The sequence below is a fragment of the Pinus tabuliformis genome, chromosome 1_1 (assembly GCF_031772625.1).
Source record: "Pinus tabuliformis cultivar Carrire ecotype Pingquan chromosome 1_1, CPIR1, whole genome shotgun sequence".
Classification (NCBI taxonomy): Eukaryota; Viridiplantae; Streptophyta; class Pinopsida; order Pinales; family Pinaceae; genus Pinus; species Pinus tabuliformis.
The window spans coordinates 916,175,900-916,196,767 of NC_142297.1; the positions used below are offsets into that span (position 1 = coordinate 916,175,900).

The 20,868-nt window shown below is 32.1% G+C and overlaps 1 protein-coding gene across 1 annotated transcript; it reads left to right on the forward strand.

The window, feature by feature from the left end:
- Positions 1-17,670: 17,670 nt before the first annotated feature.
- LOC149217377 (myb-related protein 308-like) lies at positions 17,671-19,138 on the forward strand. The gene is made up of 3 exons (XM_089391351.1): positions 17,671-17,814; positions 17,989-18,118; positions 18,248-19,138. Exons 1-3 carry the CDS (start codon positions 17,679-17,681, stop codon positions 18,729-18,731), a joined length of 750 nt encoding a protein of 249 aa, XP_089247477.1. The 5' UTR covers positions 17,671-17,678; the 3' UTR covers positions 18,732-19,138.
- Positions 19,139-20,868: the final 1,730 nt, after the last annotated feature.

Consider the following 20,868-nt stretch of genomic DNA (forward strand, 5'->3'; position numbering starts at 1 on the left):
CAGAGCATCCTGTGAAGTTCCTGCCATACTGACCAGCTCGTGGGGTTTGGAGGCATTATAGAAATTCCTCAATAGGTCCTCCTCTAGCCAATGAAATTCCCTGTTGAGCCACTAAAAGCAAATTAAGGCACAATAGTCATTGAAAATACCACAAGGATCATACAGATTAAAGTCTCAAGTACCAAATGCAAACTTCACTATCGCCTTTCCCTTGGTATCTGCAAATTTCAAGTTCTTCATATCGTATAACGTAATTTTCATAGGAATTGGCCAAGGTGATTTCTTCTTCCTATGCAAAGCCATTGACAACCCTATGGAGAGATGATATGACACTTCTTGCATGAAAAGCTTGTCAGTGGCATACCTCGGAAAAACATGTGGTGACTTCTCTCTATCGAAAACTTGGTGCCACCTAGTGAGGCAAGTCAATCTATGATCTCTATTATTGCCTCCATTTATCCTCATGACATGCAAGTCAGTTCTCTTGCAAAGATGAGCTTGTAAAATGGGATGATGAAATGGTTAGTTAGTTGTTCCATTACTCCTTAATGATTGCAATTTACAATAGATATGCATGGAAGTTTCTTGTGTTGTTCATGTCCATTTCATTACAGGAAACTGATTATGTGCATAAATTTCATCCAGTAAATATGAAGATGTATAAAACCTTGCTTTCTCACCCTTGGGAGGATTTCGGGTTTGTGCTACATGGGCTCTCAATTGTCGAGCCAACATATCTTACCAGTTGAACAAATTCCCCTCATTCACAACCTAGTTCAATAGTACTCCCACCCTTCAGGAAAGGTCTTCATGCTCTGTTGACCATGGATCCTGCAAGCTAAGATAACCAAGAGCCAGTAGGCCTTCTTGAGAGACTTTGTCTTATATGAATGGGTGGGTGGGTGTCTATCGAAAATTCAATGGCTCTTTCACCCAAACTTTAACAATATCTCTTATGTTCACATAATTGTTGGTGGCATAGAAGCATGATTCCATGAGCTTCACTGGCTCATGCAAGTGATACATGCACTAATAATCCTTTGTTAGAAATGTAGCAAGCTTTTGTCTACTGGCATTTCTCAATGTCATGGCCTTCTCATCAATGCCTGAAACAATCCAACTAATGACATTTGCACATGGGAAGGCTGGATATCTACATGCAACCCTGTGTAGTCCTGACTTCTGGATACTGAGATAAACTTGTTGGTCCTCTAGACCTTCCTCAAGGCTCTTTTCTGAAATAGATTAATTAACTTGCTACCATGTTAGTGTTGACTCCTTTTCTATAAACAGTTGAGTGTTTGCATAAACTGGCAAGTCTACTGGCGTTTGCTCAACTGCTTCCTAGTACTTCTTTCAGTGGCCACTTTTGCAGTAGCTCTCTTTGGTGCCATGGTAACAATGATTTTTTGAGAGAAGTGCTTCACATGTTTGGTACAAGTGGGACAAAAAGGACACTCATGGCAAGAAAACATTAGCCTTTCGAAAATCTGACTTCAAAGCATGATGAAACAACAAATCGGGCAAATGATGAGAGGGATTGAGCAGTTTTGATCAACAAGAAAGGGAGACTGACTATGGGAATTGTGCATTGCATAGTCCCAACAGTCAAGGATGCAACCTGAAGCTTGAGACTGCGCAATGCGCAATTGATCTTGGGCAAAGACTGGGAGAGATATGCATTTCATAGTCTTAGTGGCCAAGGTAGAAGGCTGATCCCTGAAAATGCACAATGCACACTTGGGCCAGCTTCTACTGCACACTGCATAATTCCAAAGGCCAAGCTCTCTGTTTGAGCCTTAGGATTGTGCAGTGCCCAGCTGGGCAAGGCAAAATCTGGCTAAGGAAAGTGCAGATTTTCTTGGTGGAAGTGTGAAAAACTAGCAGAACTCAGTGATGATGTGAGGAGTAAAAAAATGATTAAGTATGAATGAATCAATGTAGATCAATTGTAGAAACTGAAAAAACAAAAGGAAAATCAAGTATGTGAGGAGAGTCGTTGCAACGACGACCATCGATGAAAAAAAAAAAAGAAAACCGATGCGACACTTGTGAAAGGAAAATGACAACTTAGAAAAACACTTCTACAAGGTAAAATAAGTTGAAACGCTAGAAACCCTAAATATAAATAAGAAAAACAACACTCACACAAGAGAAATGACAAAAAGTGACAAAAAAAAGTGGCAAAAGATGATAAAAGTGAAACTCACCCGAAAAAAAAGACAAAACCCACACTGAAGGTTCCTTGATCTCCTTAGGAATGCTAGAGACCTAAGATCAAATGTGAAAATGAGTTCTAGAGGCAATGATTAAATATATTTGAGCACATTAGGATTTATGACATGCATGCCAAAAATCAAGGAAAAAGTGACACTTGGAAAAAGTTTCTAAAATAATGAGTGTGCCTCTTTTGGGACACTAATAATGGATCCCTATTTTTTAGGGATTCTTTTTTATTTTTTCCCTTTTTTATTTTTTTATTTTTTGAGGAAACTAGCCATGCATACTGCCCAGAAAGATTGCGCAATCCTGGGGAACTAGACAACTTTATGGCTCAACGCACTGCACAATTTATGAGCTTAGTGAGGGATTGCACAGTTTCTAGGCTTAGTGTTGGGTTGCCTTCCATGACTGTACAGTTTCTAATCTCAAGGTTGAAACTCATACTGAAATACGCAATTCCAATCACCAAGGTTGACTTCCCTCAAGGATTGCACTGTTTCTGGAGGCAAGCCTAGAAATGTTGTGTGACCAAGTGTTTCTGGGAAAACTAGTATTCCTAAGGAATGCTAGCCCTCTAGGTTTGGCAGCTACCCTAGAAACAACAGTTTAAAGCAATTCAATGATTTCTCCTATGTGTAACAGATAAGAGAAATATAATGGAACCAACCTGGAACTTCCGCTTAATCCCTTGCTTGATCTCTCTCTCTCTCTCCTTTGACAGATCCCGCAACTCCTCCCTGTACTTAACATGCTTGGAGAGTACTTGCACAAGTACAAAAACAAAGAACCATCAAAGCATCGTGATCTATTACAACATAAACATTACAGAATCAGATATATAATGAACAAATGATAGCATTCACAAATGATAACATTCACAATTGCACAATCATATGGGAGAAAACTTGAAGAGCTTTATTAATAGAAAGGAGAATTACAACCCAGTTGTCTGATCCAGCATCATCCTCCCAGCTTCAATCCTTCTTCACCTCATGAAATAGCAAGATCATTCCAACAAGAATACAATGCTCTCTCCTCAATTACAAACTATCAGCACTTACTTGCAATTCACAACATTCCAGCCTCTAGATCTCTTGGATGAGGGATCCATTTATAGATGTGTGCAAGGGTATGAGTCATCCATGGGGTTTGATTAGTGTCATTCCACTTGTTACAATTGGTTCCATAAGAGAAGGGATAACAGATGGTTTTAGATCCCTTATTCATCCTTGGGCGAATTCAGAGAGGCAAGTGGCATAAGAGAAGTTTCTAGAAGATTCCATGAGCATCCACCTAGAAAACTATCCCGGACATTTGTCCATCCTCACCCATCGCACCCTATAGAAGGCCTAAACAGTATGCATCATACCCTGGCAGTGTACCACTTAGTATGCATCGCACTTTGCCAGTGGAGCAGTCAATATGGTTCAATTTAGGCAATTTCTGGATGGTTTCTCAGATGGAACTTTTGGGGAATGATGTATTCAGATGACTATGTTCCTTTAGGGTATGAAACAAATCTTTTATGGGTTGATGAGCCCTAATACATTGACATATAAGTTTGGGGTTGATGTGCCCAAATATGTCTATAACATGAAGTCAGGAGGTTAGCTTGTGACTTAGAAAGATTAGGTAAGTGTAAAATGGAGGAAACACAAGCATAAATGAAAAATAAAAGTCTCAATCAAATCATGTGTACTTGATAACATTACAATATAATCTCTTGTGGATAGGAAGGAAGGCTCCAAAATCAAAGCATAGGAAAAATTTTGGAGGGTGGTTATAACTTCTACAACAATAGGCTATGTGATTGGTGGAGAGGAGCTTATGACAAATCTTGCAAAGATGGAGTCCATCACATAGTGGCCATTTCGTATGAAATTTTGAGAGGTTAGGATTTTTTTTGGGGAAGTACAATATCTAAGAAAATTCATATCTTCATTTTTATAAGTAGTCGCACCACTCCATGCCATAACAATGAGTGGCTAGAGTTTCCAGTGGGGGAAGGTTCAACATAAGGCATTTTAAGAGATGAAAAGGAAAATAATTCAAGCATGAATTATTTTGTTACCAAACTTATAATAACCCTTCAAAGTGGAGAAATATGTGAGTGGGTATTCGATGGGAGAATCTTGATGTAGGGAGGAAGGATTTTATGCTACTCTTTTGAAGTATTTCATGGGGCAGTTCTCAACCATGATACCTATGACAAGGAGCTCTATGCCTTGGTACAAGCTTTCAAAAAAGTGTAAATACTATTTGTTGGGTAAAGACACCATCATCCACATATATCGCTAGCCATTATAGTACTGGCAGGTACATAGTAAACAAACCATACATTCCAAGTTCATGGGGTTCTTACAACAATTTTGTTTAATGATCAAGCACTATAAGTGTAGCACAAACAATTTGGATGACATGATTTTAAGGCCACTTGCATAAAATTTCATAGCTTTGGGAACTATGATGTGCATGAAGGTTTTCACCCATTATGTATATACTATGAGGATGAGGACTTTATGAGGTGTATCAATAAATACAAATCTAAAGCCATGTGGATGATTGTGACAACATAGTTCACTATCATCTCCAAAACAAGTTACTCTATAGGTTGGACAAACAATGTGTTTGTAAAAGTGAGTGACTGTAGCTGACTAGAGAGGCTCACACTATCATAACAGTATTTGTGAATCCATTATAGTGACAAAGACCCTATTTCAACTTACCTTAGTTACTATCTAGAATGCATCCCCTTCCAACCTTTGTTTTTCTCGTTTAGTTCTTACAAGGAAGTTATTAGATGTTATAGGGTTGAAAATACATAATTGAGTAATTTATGATAATTATTTTGTCAGAATTTCAAAATTATGAAATAGTGATTATTTCATAGTTGAGAATAACTCATAGTTGAGAAGAAGTTTCATAATGAGTTGAGAAAAGCTCATAATTGGGCATGAAACTTGGGCATGACTTGTAATTTCTTGGTTCGCATGCCATCAAGTCTGTCTATCATTTGTATCCACCCAATTCACATGCCATCAAGCCTAACTTCTCTTGGCCTTGTTATAACCCTATTTTCCACTCCATTTTAGTGAGAGAAACCCAATATCAACTTACCTTAATTGTTTGGATAAAATGCAACCCCTTTTCACCTTTTCTTTTACTTATGTGATATTTATCCCGTGATAAAAGGCTTGAATTACATGATTGAGTTATTTATCATAATTAATTTTCCAAAATATTATAATTATGAGATAATGATTATTTCATAATTGAGATAATTGAGAAAAATCTCATAATTGTGAAAAAGGTTTCTATATTTTCAATTCCCAAGGAGATCAACTTGACTCACTTGTGTATGAGTTGGCTAGGGGTCCATTATTGTAGAACCTTCCTAACTTCTCAAACCTATAATTGTTTAGATACATTCTCCCAAAGGATAGAATGAGTCTATATAATCTTACCAAGAGGAAAGGAGGTGAAGATCAAGTATCCACACTATAGCACAAGAGCTTTGTTGTATTGGGAGAGGAGACCATGCTACAAGCTTGAGGAGAGGATCTCCTTTACTATAAGGTATACATTTGTTGTACTTTGATCTTGGATTAATAGAAATTCATGCTCCTTCCTTGTATGTACATGTTTGCAACAATAATGTTTACTATTTCTATGATGTTTTGAGCTAACGATTTTCCGAAGAAGATCGCTTGTCATCCTTGTAATATTTCATGATATGTTTTAGATACTAACTAATGACGATATGTTATTCATTCATGATATGTTATTTTCATAATATGTTATTCATGATATGTAGTAGATACTAAGTAACATGTATAACAATCAAAACCATATCATCCACTCATAATACCTTTTTATGGATTTTTGAATGTATAAATAGTTTCTATTGTAGATTTGATTATAGGTGATGAATGTTGATTGTGAATTGTTGTACAGAAGGTGCTAAAGGTGGAGAAGTTTGTTCCACATGTTCTTCCTTCTGCATACATCCCCAGTTTTTCACTCCTAGTGCATCACATTCACACATGTTATCTACAAGTTCTAAATTCGTCATTTCTAATTGGAGCATAGGTATTATGCTTGAATTGATTATTAATCCAATTGTGCTAGTGATAAAGGCTTGATACACCTTTTAAAATGAACAAATATGTTAAGTGTTGCAACTTTTTATTTTAAAGTTTCCATTTAAAGTTAAAATGAATTAATGTGTGTAGAGAATTTTTTTTTTTCTTGTTCCATACATCCTTTATTCCGCACACATCACTGAATCCATACACCTCTTATTCCACATAGCTAAATGTGCAAAAGTTTAAAATAAAAAAATATGTTAACTTTTACAACACCGTTCTGATTTCCCAATTATTTGTGCAATTTTTTATTCTTAGGGTTTTTCTTGTAGTTAAAATAATTTCATTTGTGTGGAAAAAAGTTTTCATTTTAACTCTGCACACACATTCTCCTACACATACCCCCTCTTCCACACATTCTTTACTCTGCACACATCATCGACTCCATAAACCTATTGGTCCACATAACTAAATGTGTAAAAATTTAAAATAAAAGAATATGTTAACTATTGCAACAAATTTGTATTTCCAAAATATCTGTGCATTTTTTTATTTTAAAGTTTTTGCTTGAAGTTAAAATAATTCCATGTGTGTGGGAAAAAAATTTCGTTCTCAATTCAGCATACACATTCCCTTTGCACAACCATTCTCCCGCACATACCCCCTATTTTGCACATTCTTTACTCCACACACATCCCCAACTCCATACACTTTTGTTCCACATGTCTAAATGTGTAAAAGTTTGAAATGAAAAGTAAAGCTTCTTCCTAAAGTTAAAATAATTTCATGAGTGTAAAAAAAAAATTGTTCTTGCTCCGCACACGCATTCCCTCTACACACTCATTCTCCAACACAACTGACCATGATTACAGAAACCCTCCCCCCACCCATCACTTACGTAAAGGACCTGAACATACCACTAACAATGTCATGCTAATATCATTAGTGTTAGTGTCAGATTATGAGTGTTAGTGTTAGTGTCAGTGTCAAAGAAATCACCAAAGCCATGGCCATTTATAAAATTAGTATTTTTTTCATTTTCAAATTGTTTGTTGGACATTGACAAATAACGAAATTAAATCACCCTCCACTAGGGGAATTATCTCACATTAACGCTGATTCAGCCAATGGAAAATTAGAAATGATATTTTAAAAAATTAGAAAAAATATTTTTTAATTTATGGAAAAATCTAAATATTCAACATTTTTTGAAAACTTTGGTTAAAAATACAAAAGCTCGACAAAGTAATCTATAGTCAATATATTATCGATTACGAGGAAATTTGTATACCCCTTAGAAAAAAAGACTAATAATACCAATACATCGATAAAAGGTACTTGAGTACTAGTTTCTAGTGGATTATTCATGTACCTATGTTAATGAATCATCTAAATGTACCAACTTTTATAATAAAGCATTGAATTTTAGATAAAACTATGTTGACAACATATGTGGTAACATAATAAGTGCAATGATACACCCTGTTTATATTAATGGAAAAACAAAATCGCATTAACCTCTCCCACATCACTAAAAACAATTGCAAAATCCCCATTTAAACTTCACTTCCCATTATAGTGATTCGAAATAGTATTTTTTTAACCCATATATTAACACCAAAATATTTAAGAAACCTTTACTAAATTATTTTTCTCTAATAATAAATAATATTTATTACCACAATATTGTTTTCTTTTCCATAGTTAACACAATATATTATATTCTTAACAATGCTATTCAACTCATACCACAACAATAATGCCATTCAACTCATCCCACAGCACGAATTAAGCAATATTGAGTACCTATCTATGGTCAAGTAGATGTCCTTACCATAACTAAGCTTTTCCACACATACAATATTTCAATCTTTAGAAGGCGACATTATATTCATATATAAATGGTTGCACTTGATAAAATGGTTCGATTACCTCGATTATTAATTGTATTGAGTCATAAGACATCAAGTCGTGGAATTTTCGCATGCTATTTTCAAAGAGAAACTCAAATTTAATATTTTAAAAGAGAAACTCAAATTTAATAGTGTGGGTAGGTTAGTGTTTGCAATTCAAGTTAAATGTTATAATTTATATGGATAAATATTAGTTAAATTAAAAATAGTTGATAAGAAAATGGAATTTAAAGTTTTGTTTCAAAAGCCATTAAAAAATATAGATGTAAAATATAAATTTCTATGAATTTTGATGAGTAATAAATCTTTTATAAATTTACTTTTACATAGATTTAAAAAATACATAAATAGTAATAAAATACCACTACAAAACTAATAATTAGGTTGATAGGTCTTCCTATGCATCAACAATTGTCAACACTTTTACCCTGCTCCGTTGGATCAGGTGAGACACTTTCAACTATTGATTTGAAGTGTGATTGCTTTTTCCAAATATGAGTTGAGTTGCCTTACTGCTTTTTCCCATTCTTTTATGTCACTGTTGAAGATATTTTTACTACTTTTTCCCTGCCAGTTGTTGTTGGTGTTCTTCTTCCCTGGGTTTTGGCAAGCACTGGTTAGTATTAAGCATCTCACAGAACGCATTCTCACTTAGATACTCTGCATTGCATTGGCTTGCCTTGTTTCTTGTTCAAATTTGATATTTACGGATTTCGTTTTCTTTACGCAGATGTAAGAGATTCAATACTCTAGGCCTGCATCCACTGGTATTATCCACTGCTTCAACTTGCTCATTTTCCGTCAAAGCTTTCAGCTGGTCAAGCGGTGCGCACAATTTTATGAAACGATGCGCCGAAGCAGGAAACATCGAAGCCTGCTACACTCTGGGCATGGTAAGCACGCCGATTCTTTACCCCTTTTAGCTTTATTCCTTTCATCCATGTTCACCAATAAAGCAAACTTACTTTGTCAAAGCCACAGCCAACAAATAAAAGTCTGCGTAGTAGCCCATGAGCTTACTTTCGTGTAAACGCTTACGATTCCAGAGAGCCGCCTTAATTTAATCCCCCTTCATGTGCAGATCCTATTTCCCATGCTATCGGTTTTTAAATGAACGGCAGTGGTATATGCCTACCGTTAGATTTTGGCCTGTCGGCATATACTGTTGTCGTTCATTTAAAACCCGATAGCATGGGATTTATGGTGGGCATATACAGCCGTCGTTCATTTAAAACCCAATAGCATGGGATTTATTGGTTGCCCAATTCTACTGTCTTGAAAACCGAGGCGGCGGAGGGTCATTGGTGGCCAAGGCCACCATTTCATCATACTCCGCAGCCCTACACTCCTTAGCCATCATTCAATTCAATGGCAGCGGAGGCACAAAGAAAGACAAGGATCTCAAAGCCGGCATAGCCCTCTACGCTAGGTCAGCATTTCACGTGGACGCCATGCGAGAGCTCGGCCACTGCCTGCAGGACGGTTACTGCGTTACCAAGAACATAGCCCGAAGGAAGGCGCTTTCCCGTCCACAAATATAGTATATTTCCTAATCTCAATGATTCTTGACAAGTTTTTGTTAAAAGAGTCTTTATGACAATCTTCTTTGATGTATTGGGCATTTTCATATTTTAATATTGAAAAACAACTTTTCCTGAATTGCAATGTATATTTAAATTTGTCGACAAATTTTCCTGAATTGCATTATAGAGTTCATGGTTTGATAAGACGTTGGGCTTCAGCTGTGAGGTAAAACTTAAAACGTTTCAAATCCGGGAACCGCTGAACTGAACCACGAGAAGTCTCCTCCTCCTTTAATAATATCCCCGCAATATCCCCGCATTCTGCAGATTATTATCCTAGGCGGTGACTTTAGAATCCAGAAAATCCACTATATATTCAACTTTTAGCTTGCAGAGTTTCTTGAACCACCCCAGTTTTCCGTCCCCTTGGGGTTTACTATGCTTTTAACTTTTTGCATGGGAAAATATAATTCAATATCTTACAAAAGTTCCGCTTAAATTTTAAATTCGGATGCCTAATTTTTCATATTTTAATTTCGAAATCTTCATTCATTTATCTCACCTCTCTCCGCTTTACATGTTCGTTGACTTGCTCATTTGGAAAGGAACTGAGCAAACCTCGCACTTTAATAGTGATAATATGTTTTAGTCACGTGTACCTTCGTCGATGACTATAATTCAAATTTGTAGAGCTTAATAAATTGAATGCAAAAGGTTAAGTTAATTTTAAGCAAATACTTTATCACTGATAGTATTAGATAAGGTACACGTCATGTTCTAAGGATGGAGGTGTATGTTAGGGTATAATTCAAATTCAAAATAGTAAAACTTGGAGTTGTCTAACCAGGCGGAAGAATTGCCCGGACAGTCAAAAAGTGGCTGGAATTTAGGCAAAAAATTTCAGAAAATCTTGTAGAGGCAATGTTTGAATCGTATTTTTGATGGTGGAAATGCTGTTTTTGAAGGTGGAAATGGATTCAACACACTTGATCCCTTGTTCTTGTGGGACCCCCTATATCGGGGAAACGGGCGCTCCATCCATCAAAGGATTAGTGAACATGCAGTGGACCTAAGACATGGAAGAACCAAGTCTTCAGCGTTAGCAGAGCATGCGGAGAAGACCAAGCATCAAGTGTGTATTGAGGAGGCCAAGGTTATTGCCAGGGTTGCTCAGTTCCATCATCGTAAATTCAGGGAAGCTATTGAAATTGAAAGAAGGCCGAGCAATCTCAATAGAGATGACGGCTGGAAGATCAGTAGCTGCTGGATCCCGGCCCTTTCCTCCTAGTCTTACCTTTTCTAGCTTTCGTTGGTTCCCCCTTTATTTCGCTGTTTTTTTTTTTACCTCGGAGCCTTGTCTTTTCCTTCCTCCTAGTGTTACTCCTTATATATATATATAGATAGATATATATATATATATATATTTTTTTGGTATATGTCGCTCGCTTGATTTATTTATTTATTCAATTTTTATTTTTTATTTTTTATTAGTATTATTATTATTGTTATGAATTTATTTATTTATTTATGTATATATATATATATATTTTTTTGAATATGTCGCTCGCTTGATTCATTCATTAATTTATTTATTCAATTTTTAATTATTATTATTATTATTATTATTATTAATATTATTATTATTTTAATCTATTAATTAATTAATTATTTATTTATTTTATTTTATTTTTTTAATTAAACTTTATATAATATTATTTTTTATGTATATTCCATTTTTTATTTTTAAATTATTTTCTCATTCCAATAAGTTTCTAACTAACCTTTATATATATATATATATATATATATATATATATATATATATATATATATATATATATATACTTTAAGTCCCATTTAAATAACAAATTATAATTTTTAATTATTAAACAATACCTTTTTAACTAACCTTTAACAACTTTTAAATTAATTTATATTTATATATTCACATAATTTAACTAATTTCCATTAAATCTTGACTCTGGTCCTAAAGTCAAAATTAGCCGTTAGTCAAGATAGTCATTGGAGTCTCTGCTCAGACTATTTAACTTGTTATGCTGGATCTGTTTCTTCAACTTGTCCTGACGATGAACCACACTTGTTGGTTCGAAACGCATCGACAAATGATTTATCTTGTGATTTACGCCGAAGAATTTCTCTTAAACCATCAAAAACGTCTAGGACAGCTAAAATTTTGAATTTTAACAACTATAACTTGGATTTACAAAAAAAAAATTGCCGAATTTTCTCTAAATAAACCGGAATTTCCATAACTTTCGGGCCACTCCTCCGCCTCATTAGACTAATTGTTTTTAAAAGTGTAAAGATACATTGAAGGTGTGGAAGATTTGGGAAGATTTGTCTTATAGTTATGCATATAACATTCTAAATGAATTATCATCAAAATATGTGAATTTTTGTCAAGATTTGGGAAGATTTGTCTTATAGTTATGCATACAACATCCTAAATAAATTATCACCAAAATATGTGAATTTTGGTAATCCATTAATATATTTGTTCCTATTAATTTCATGTGCATTACTAAGATAAAAATGTGAAAATCCTGATTTTTAGGATATATATACAGGTAATCTATACAAGTTTAGAACCACCACTTCAAATCTCATTTCCAACCTGTCTGATAAAGATTATAATGTTCCAGGAATCCACAATAAATAAACAAAATAACATTATAATTTATGCTGCAAATATACAGGTAATTTATACTAAGACATCATAATATCCTGAGTAGAAGCATTGAATAGATTTTAAATATCTTGAGCACAAGCATTGAATAGCTTTTGAAAAATATGGTTGCAACAAAACTATAAATATCCTGTGTAGAAGCATTGAATAGCATTTAAAAATCTTGACCACAAGCATTGAATAACTTTTGAAAAATATGATAATGTTACTAGGAAATATAATTACTGTACCAAAATATTGGAAAGCAATCCAGGATGGAATTGGAAAGCAATATAGGATGTAATTGCAAAAAGTCGTTTTATGTTTCTGAAAATATCTTAATGTTACTAAGAAATATTAGTACCAGAACAATGAAAAGCAATCTAGGATGAAATTAGAACCACCACTTCAAATCTCATTTCCAACCTTTCGATAAAGATTATAATGTTCCAGGAATCCACAATAAATAAACAAAATAACATTATAATTTATGTTGCAAATATACAAGTAATCTATACTAAGACATCATAATATCCTGAGTAGAAGCATTGAATAGCTTTTAAATATCTTGAGCACAAGCATTGAATAGCTTTTGAAAAATATGGCTGCAACAAAACTATAAAGATCCTGAGTAGAAGCATTGAATAGCATTTAAATATCTTGAGCACAAGCATTGAATAACTTTTGAAAAATACGATAATGTTAATAGGAAATATAATTATTGTACCAAAATATTGGAAAGCAATCCAAGATGGAATTGGAAAGCAATGTAGGATGTAATTGCAAAAATTCGTTTTATCTTTCTGAAAATATCTTAATGTTACTAAGAAATATTAGTACCAAAACATTGAAAAGCAATCTAGGATGAAATTGCTAGAATGAAATTGCAAAGAAGTTCGTTTCAATTAAACAACAACGGAGTTTCAAGGTGTGTAAACATAGATAACAACGAAGTTTCAAGGTGTATGAACTTTTATAATGAACAAGATTTCTAAAAACAAGTGTGAACTTTTATAATGAATAGCATTTCTAAAAACAGCCACTGCAATTGCTATAATATAAGAGTCTTTAAAGTTTTTTTTTGTTTTGTTTTGTTTAGTAATTATGATATATATAATTGAAAATAAGTAAGCAGTAATTTTAACTATATCAATAATGATGATATATTATAGTTTTGTGATGGAGGAGTTTGATGAGGACAAACTGCAATCAAGATATACATTTAAAAACAATTATAAATAAATTTTAATCAATTTAAAAAAATATTAATTAATAATATAATAATATAATCTAATTATTTTAATTGAATTTGAATGGTGATTTTTAACATTCTCTATTTTTAATATTAAAATGAATAAAATGGTGGTTTCTAATATTCCCTATTTTTAATATTTTGTTGTAAGTATATAAATTATTGTTTCTAGTTTTATCAATAAATAAGATATATATATATATATATATATATATATATATATATATATATATATATATATATATGCACACAACTTATTACATATAATAAACATTCATAAAACTAAAATATCATTTTTTACAATATCTATATGAAATTTAAATTTGTCAATATATATGGTATAAGGGTATACATATTGTATCATTTTTCCAAATTTTATACCATTTTTCCAATTTAAAAAATCTATCGGCCTCTCTTTGCACCTTTTGAAGCAATTGCTAATAATACATCTTTTTAACAAAAACTAATAATATACCTTCTCTTCCACGACGACTTACTTTAAATTTGAAACGCTTCCCTATTATTTTGATCGACACTAATTTATAGTAATACAAACCACTCTTAACTTACGTCCAATCAGTCAATTTCCCATCCAATTTCTTTGACTTTACTAATGATATTAGAAAATTAGTTTCCTTGGTAATCCCAAAGCCAATACCTATTCTAAATTAGAAAATTAGTTTCCTTGGTAATCCCAAAGCCAATACCTATTCTAAATTATGTATTTAAACGTATGAACCATATCGGCAATAAGTCAATTTCCTATCCAAACTCTTGACTTTTCTAACTGATATTAGCAAATTAATTTCCTTGGTCATTCAAGAGCGAATATGTATTCTAAATTATGTATTTAAAATATGGATTTAAACTTTGGAATACACCACAAAAAATGTTGGATAATTAATTTGATATAAATGACGATGCGTAATGTACACTCAAAGGGATAAGTCGTGATCAACTTAAATTTTGATAACTGCTTTAGATTTATTTTAATTATAGATTCAGTAAGTGTCAAGAAAAATCAATTTTTATTTTGTGGTATAATTATTTTTTTTAAATATATAATTTGAAAAATAATTTATATTTCAATTATATATATATATATATGAATGGATAAATATATGTTGGATAATTAATTTGATACAAACGATGATTCGTAATGTACAATCAAAGAGATAAGTCATAATGAACTTAATTTTTTTTATAAATTTTGATAATTAGTATAGATTTATTTTAATTTAAGTGTAAAAAAAATCAAATTTTTTGAGGTATAAATATTTTTTAAAATATACAACTTGAAAAATAATTTATATCTCAATCTTTTTGATTTCGAAAATCTATTAGGCCACATGAATCGTGTAGACCATACAACATAAATTTGTCATTCTAACAAAATATACATTAAAAAACTCAAAATAGATCAATGAAACTACTCGAAATATTTTAACCATAGATTTTTTTTTGTTTGGATTAATTTATATAACATATACATAATTTTTAACTAGATATAAAATCTACATAGTTTATGTTGAAATATTTTATTCCTGAATCACATTTTGGACATTTTTTTTTGTTATTAATGTATTTTAAATACACAATAAAAAATGAAAATATATATATATTTTTTTAATTTTAATTATTTTATCTCTATAAAATTTATATAAAATTATATTACTTTACATGGACATCGAAATTATTTATTTATAGCTAGGGTGAAATATTTCTACATCTCCAACATATTGCATCGTAATACCAACAAACGTTATTTTCTATTTAGAGAATTTTATTTTTATTTTGAAAGGGACATGTGTCAATTAGAAGTTGAGCACATAATGAATTACATATCTCCCTTATACTAGACATCGAAATCATTTATTTATGAGGTGAGAGTGAAATGAGAGTGAAATATTTCTACATCTCCATCATACTTGATAATAATATCATTAACAATGAATGGAGCCAACACATTGAGAGTTAGATTATTGATGTTATATAATGATTTTAATTAAAACTACCGAATGTGTATATTCATTTTTGTTTTTTATTTTATTATAAGGGACATTTTTTTTATTTAGAAAATTATATTTTTATTCTAAAAGAGATACATATGTATCAACTGGAAATTAAGTATAGAATAAATTACACCTCTTTCTTATATTAAATTATAGAATATATCTCTCAAAACATTTAATAGAACAACTAGTTAATAAGTTATCTTAGAGTGATGTGAAGCTTTATCATTAGTAAACACAATAATTTAAGTAAAAAATTTTAATAAATAATTATAAAACATACATAAATAACATAAAAAGAGAACAGGACATTAAAAAACAAAAGCTAAGATCTTTTCGGAAAATTACATAGAAAACAAAAAGTCTAAGAACAAAATTAACATACCACTAATATATATCTCAGAAATATAACAATAAATTTCCAATGTAAAAATTTTTTTTTAATAAAAATAACCTTAAAAGATAAAAAATAATTTATTTATTAGTTATTTTTAAATTTTATTTTAATCTATTTAATTTTTATTTTAATTATTAGTGAATGAGATAAATTCATTGACTACTAAGTTATAATATATGATTGAAATTTTAATTGTAGTATCCATTAATTTATATAAGTGAAAATTAAATTAAAATTTTAAATTTCTAAAAATACAAAATTTGTAAAATCAAATGTTAAGAACTTCAAATTTCACTTATCTAGTTTTTCTCGTAAATATCAAATGTATTATGAAATTAAGAAATATGTTCTAACTACTTACCGACACCAACCATGCTATAGGCTACCTTGGTGTATGTTGGGGTCTCAACTCACCTAGAGGAAAATATCTCGTGATCCCAAATAGAATATGCTTGACTAGCTTGCTTGCTTGTCCCATGTTTGTATGACAAGGTTTATGTCTAACACATATATAATTAATATATGAATTATAGGTTGAAATTAATAGAGAAATTTAGTCTTTTTTATATTAATGTATTTAGTTATTAGGATTGAGATCTTTTATTTAGGGTCAAGATTTTATTATTTAGAGAGTGGTTTAAATCATTCAACTATTGTGTGAGTTTATATCGGGCATTCTCCAAGTGACTCTTTTGGAGAGCCTATTGATTTTATTTCATATTCTATTTCTCCTTAATGGCCAGGAATGGTTGGATTGTCCTAGTGGCAAGTTTGTAGCCTAGAGTGCCCTAGTGGCAAGTTTGTGACAGAGAGGAGTGCCCTAGTGGCCTTGGTGACTGTGTTTAATTGTGGTGACTGTGAACCCAAGCAATAATTCAAGGTTAATATAGCTCATAATTCAAGGTTAATATAGCCCATAATGAATTTTTATTGGCTGTCATTTTTTTATAACGATAATTTTTATGATTTCTAAGACTCAAGTGTTGATATTTTTCTTCCCACCGTAGTTATTTGATTGACAATGTTTAGTTAGCGTCTACTATTCAAGCCTTCTACCTAAATTCGGTGGAAGGGATTTGGTCCAAATTATTGTACATACACATGACAACTTTCATCTAATAAAGATACGACTTTCAAAATAAATAGTTTAGATTGGTTGCAGTACACCCTAGGCACTCACGACTTTGGGAAAATACAAATTTTGTATGTGGTTGTGATATGTACCCATGAACAAGAAAGGGAAATTTGGAGTCAACAGGACACCATGGAACCCGAGTTTCGTAAAAGTTTTTGGGTGGCATTCCCTAGAAACATGGATGTGAGGATCACGTCTAGAACCTTGCGGAAATGTGGTTAGGGTTTCGGGTAAAAACACCAAATTTAAACCATAACAACCACCACAACTCTTACCTAACAAACTGGTGTGCCAAACCACCAGTCACAACTCACACAAATTTCAAATATATTTATTTATTCAAACCAACTACCAAAGTCAAAGGCAATCATATCAAACCAGATAATCGTATAACCACCTCTTTATATAGAGTCACGGTTTCGAACACTTGCACCGTCAAATTTTCTGTGAAGATGGGGAGATCTCCCTGCTGCGACAAGGCTCATACTAACAAGAAAGGGGCGTGGACCAAAGCAGAAGACGAGCGCCTCATCGCGTGCATTGAAGCCAATGGCGAGGGCTCCTGGCGCTCGCTTCCCAAGGCCGCAGGTTTCTTGCCTGACCTCCGCTCTGCAATATATTTAATTTCTGCTTCTGATTCAAGAGATTAAATATAAAGCTTTCTTAATTTTCTTGATTCTAATTAAATATAAAGCTTTCTTGATTTTCTTGATTCTAATTAAATATAAAGCTTTCTTGATTTTCTCGATTCTTGGATTGCAGGGCTGCTGCGATGCGGGAAGAGCTGCAGGCTGCGATGGATAAATTACCTGCGTCCCGATGTCAAACGTGGAAATTTCTCAGAAGAAGAAGACGATCTTATAATCAAACTGCACTCACTCCTCGGCAACAAGTATGTTATTTCATTTACTCTGAATTCCCTGACTGAATCCAGCATATTAAACCTGGATATTTAGTGACAATTTCAATTCTTTATTTTCGCTTAACCTAAGATTAATTAGTCGGTTAAATTCTGTGCCAGGTGGTCTCTAATTGCAGGGAGATTGCCAGGGAGAACGGATAACGAAATAAAGAATTACTGGAACACTCACATGAAGAAAAGATTGCTGAGCAAGGGATTTGACCCTGAAACTCATCGTCCCCTCGGCCAACCCTACAACAGATGCAACAATGCTAGCGTCTGTCGGCCTGCTCCCGACCTCGAAATTCCTAGATTCCAAGACCTTAGAACGCCGGATATTGCAGACTTCTTTCATTATGACCGCCTGCAAAGCTCGAACATCGAACCGACCGCTTCAAACGCCCGAGAGCGTCCTGACCTGAATCTTGATTTGTGTATGAGCTTGCCGTTTCATTCGGGCCCCGCCGCGAACAGAACTTCGAGTGATGACAGAAACAATTTGTTTGACTTCAACAGCCATAAATTTAAAGCGCATGACAACCTCCATGGAGGTGAAGAGTCAGACAGAGATGGTGCAGCGCCTTATTGCAATGTAGTACTCTAGGATTCTTGCAGCCATTATAATGCACAACATTGTGTCTGAAACAAGTTGATTCAACCGTAGAAATAATCTTTATTCACGAGGGCATCTCTTTAATCACCCAGAGTAAAGAGTGAGGCCAAGGCACAAGTTCTAGTATAGACGATTACAGATCTTCAGTGGTTGAGTGGCTTTGATTTACTCCTATAGGGTTTGTCCATAAGGAACGCATTAGGGATTTAGTTATCCTTGGGAATGTCGCATTAAGGTCCTACGCACCATTAGAAAATTTTAATACGACAGTTTTGTTGCCTATTGGAAATTGTAAATTTGCTAAATAACATCCACTTGTGAAAGATTTCATTTACCAAGATGGCAGTTCTATGGAATAAAAAACTTCGGCTGATGTAAAAATGGCTTAATCTGATCCCAAGGTTAAACCTAACGTTCAGGCTTTAGCAAAATGTTACCTTGAAAATGACGGGTAAGTACTTTTCATGTTCTCACCATTATTAAATTTGAATTTATTTGAAGTTAAGTTATTTTTAAAATATTTTATGTGAATTAGGTTTACATTAACGGCAAATCACAATCCATTCCCATATCGAAAAACGTTTTATCTATCACATACTTAAATTTATGAAGAGATCGTCATAAGTGTATTATTTTAATGGAACAATAAAGTTAATTAAAATTAGTTTACCAAATGATTATGATGTAAATTTGCATAATTGTAAGTATTGTAAGATATTTATAAACATCGTAATTATAAATATTTTTATATTTCCTTTAATATATTTAAAAATAAGCTATAGAGAATTTTTAAATATTATATTTTTTTATTTATATCTAAAATTAAATTAATTAGATTAACTTAAATCATTTTCTTATCATTCATAAAATCTTAATGAATCATCTATATCAATAATCTAATTTCAATAAAATAATCACTTAAATTATTTTTATGATAAAATAATATTAAATAATTATTTTCTTGCTCTTAAAATATAAAGTGATGGGTAACTTGTTAAGGAATTTCAGGATGTGAAAGTTACATTTGAAGTAAATCAAGTTATGTTAAGGGTTGGTGTATAGAGTGATAGGTAACTTAGAGTGATGGGTAACTTGTTAAGGAATTTCAAGATGTGAAAGTTACATTTGAAGAAAATCAAGTCATGTTAAAGGTTGGTGTATAGAGTGATAGGTAACTTGTTAAGGAACTTCGAGATGTGAAAGTTACATTTGAAGAAAATCAAGTCATGTTAAGGATTGGTGTGACACACCGGGTGTGTGGTTTTGATAGATTTTGATAGCTTAGATCATTTTGATAGTTTTTGATAGCTTAGATCATTTTGATAGTTTTTGATAGCTTAGATGCCCCTAGGAGGCAGCTTCTCAAGCCAAAGGTTAAGTAGGTTAAGTGTGATGTCATCTTTGACTTAGACAACTTCACAAACAATTTTATTATTATTAAATAATCATTTAAATATAATTATTTGGTTAATATTTAACTGTTTAAATAAATATGAAAATTCTATTGTAATCCATAATTTAAGGTAAATTATTTTCAATCATTTAAACTTATACTAAAAATATCTTTCTCTAACTAATGAGATTTTAAAAAAATCAATTTTTAAGTGTGATGTCATCTGTGAGTTAGACAACTTCACAAACAATTTTATTACTATTAAATAATCATTAAAATATAATTATTTAGTTAATATTTAACTATTTAAATAAATATGGAAATTCTATTGTAATCCATAATTTAAGGTAAATTATTTTCAATCATTTAAACTTATACTAAAAATATCTTTCTCTAACTAATGAGATTTAAAAAAAAGATCAATTTTTAAAATTAACTCTTGCATTTCTCCAAAATTATCATTAAATCATATTGGAATTGTTTCATTTCTCTAGAATTATAATTAAATCATGTTGGAATTGTTGCATTTCTCTAGTATTATCATTAAATCATGTTGGATTGAGCATAGAGACTCAATCTAGTCTCTTAAAAACTCGCCTCATGATACAAAAATTTACAACTATTTACAACTTTTTCTTTCCCATTCCAGTGAAAAGTTTTCCAAAAAAATTTTAAGATCAAAATGCATTTACACTTCATTTTCATTATTTGATATCTACAAGAGAGGTTTAATGT

Bases quoted from the DNA above. Each gene is read 5' to 3' on its own strand.
- LOC149217377 (XM_089391351.1), top strand. From the start codon at position 17,679: ATGGGGAGATCTCCCTGCTGCGACAAGGCTCATACTAACAAGAAAGGG. The intron at 17,815-17,988 runs GTTTCTTGCCTG...CTTGGATTGCAG, and splicing joins CTCGCTTCCCAAGGCCGCAG to GGCTGCTGCGATGCGGGAAG. The intron at 18,119-18,247 runs GTATGTTATTTC...ATTCTGTGCCAG, and splicing joins CACTCACTCCTCGGCAACAA to GTGGTCTCTAATTGCAGGGA.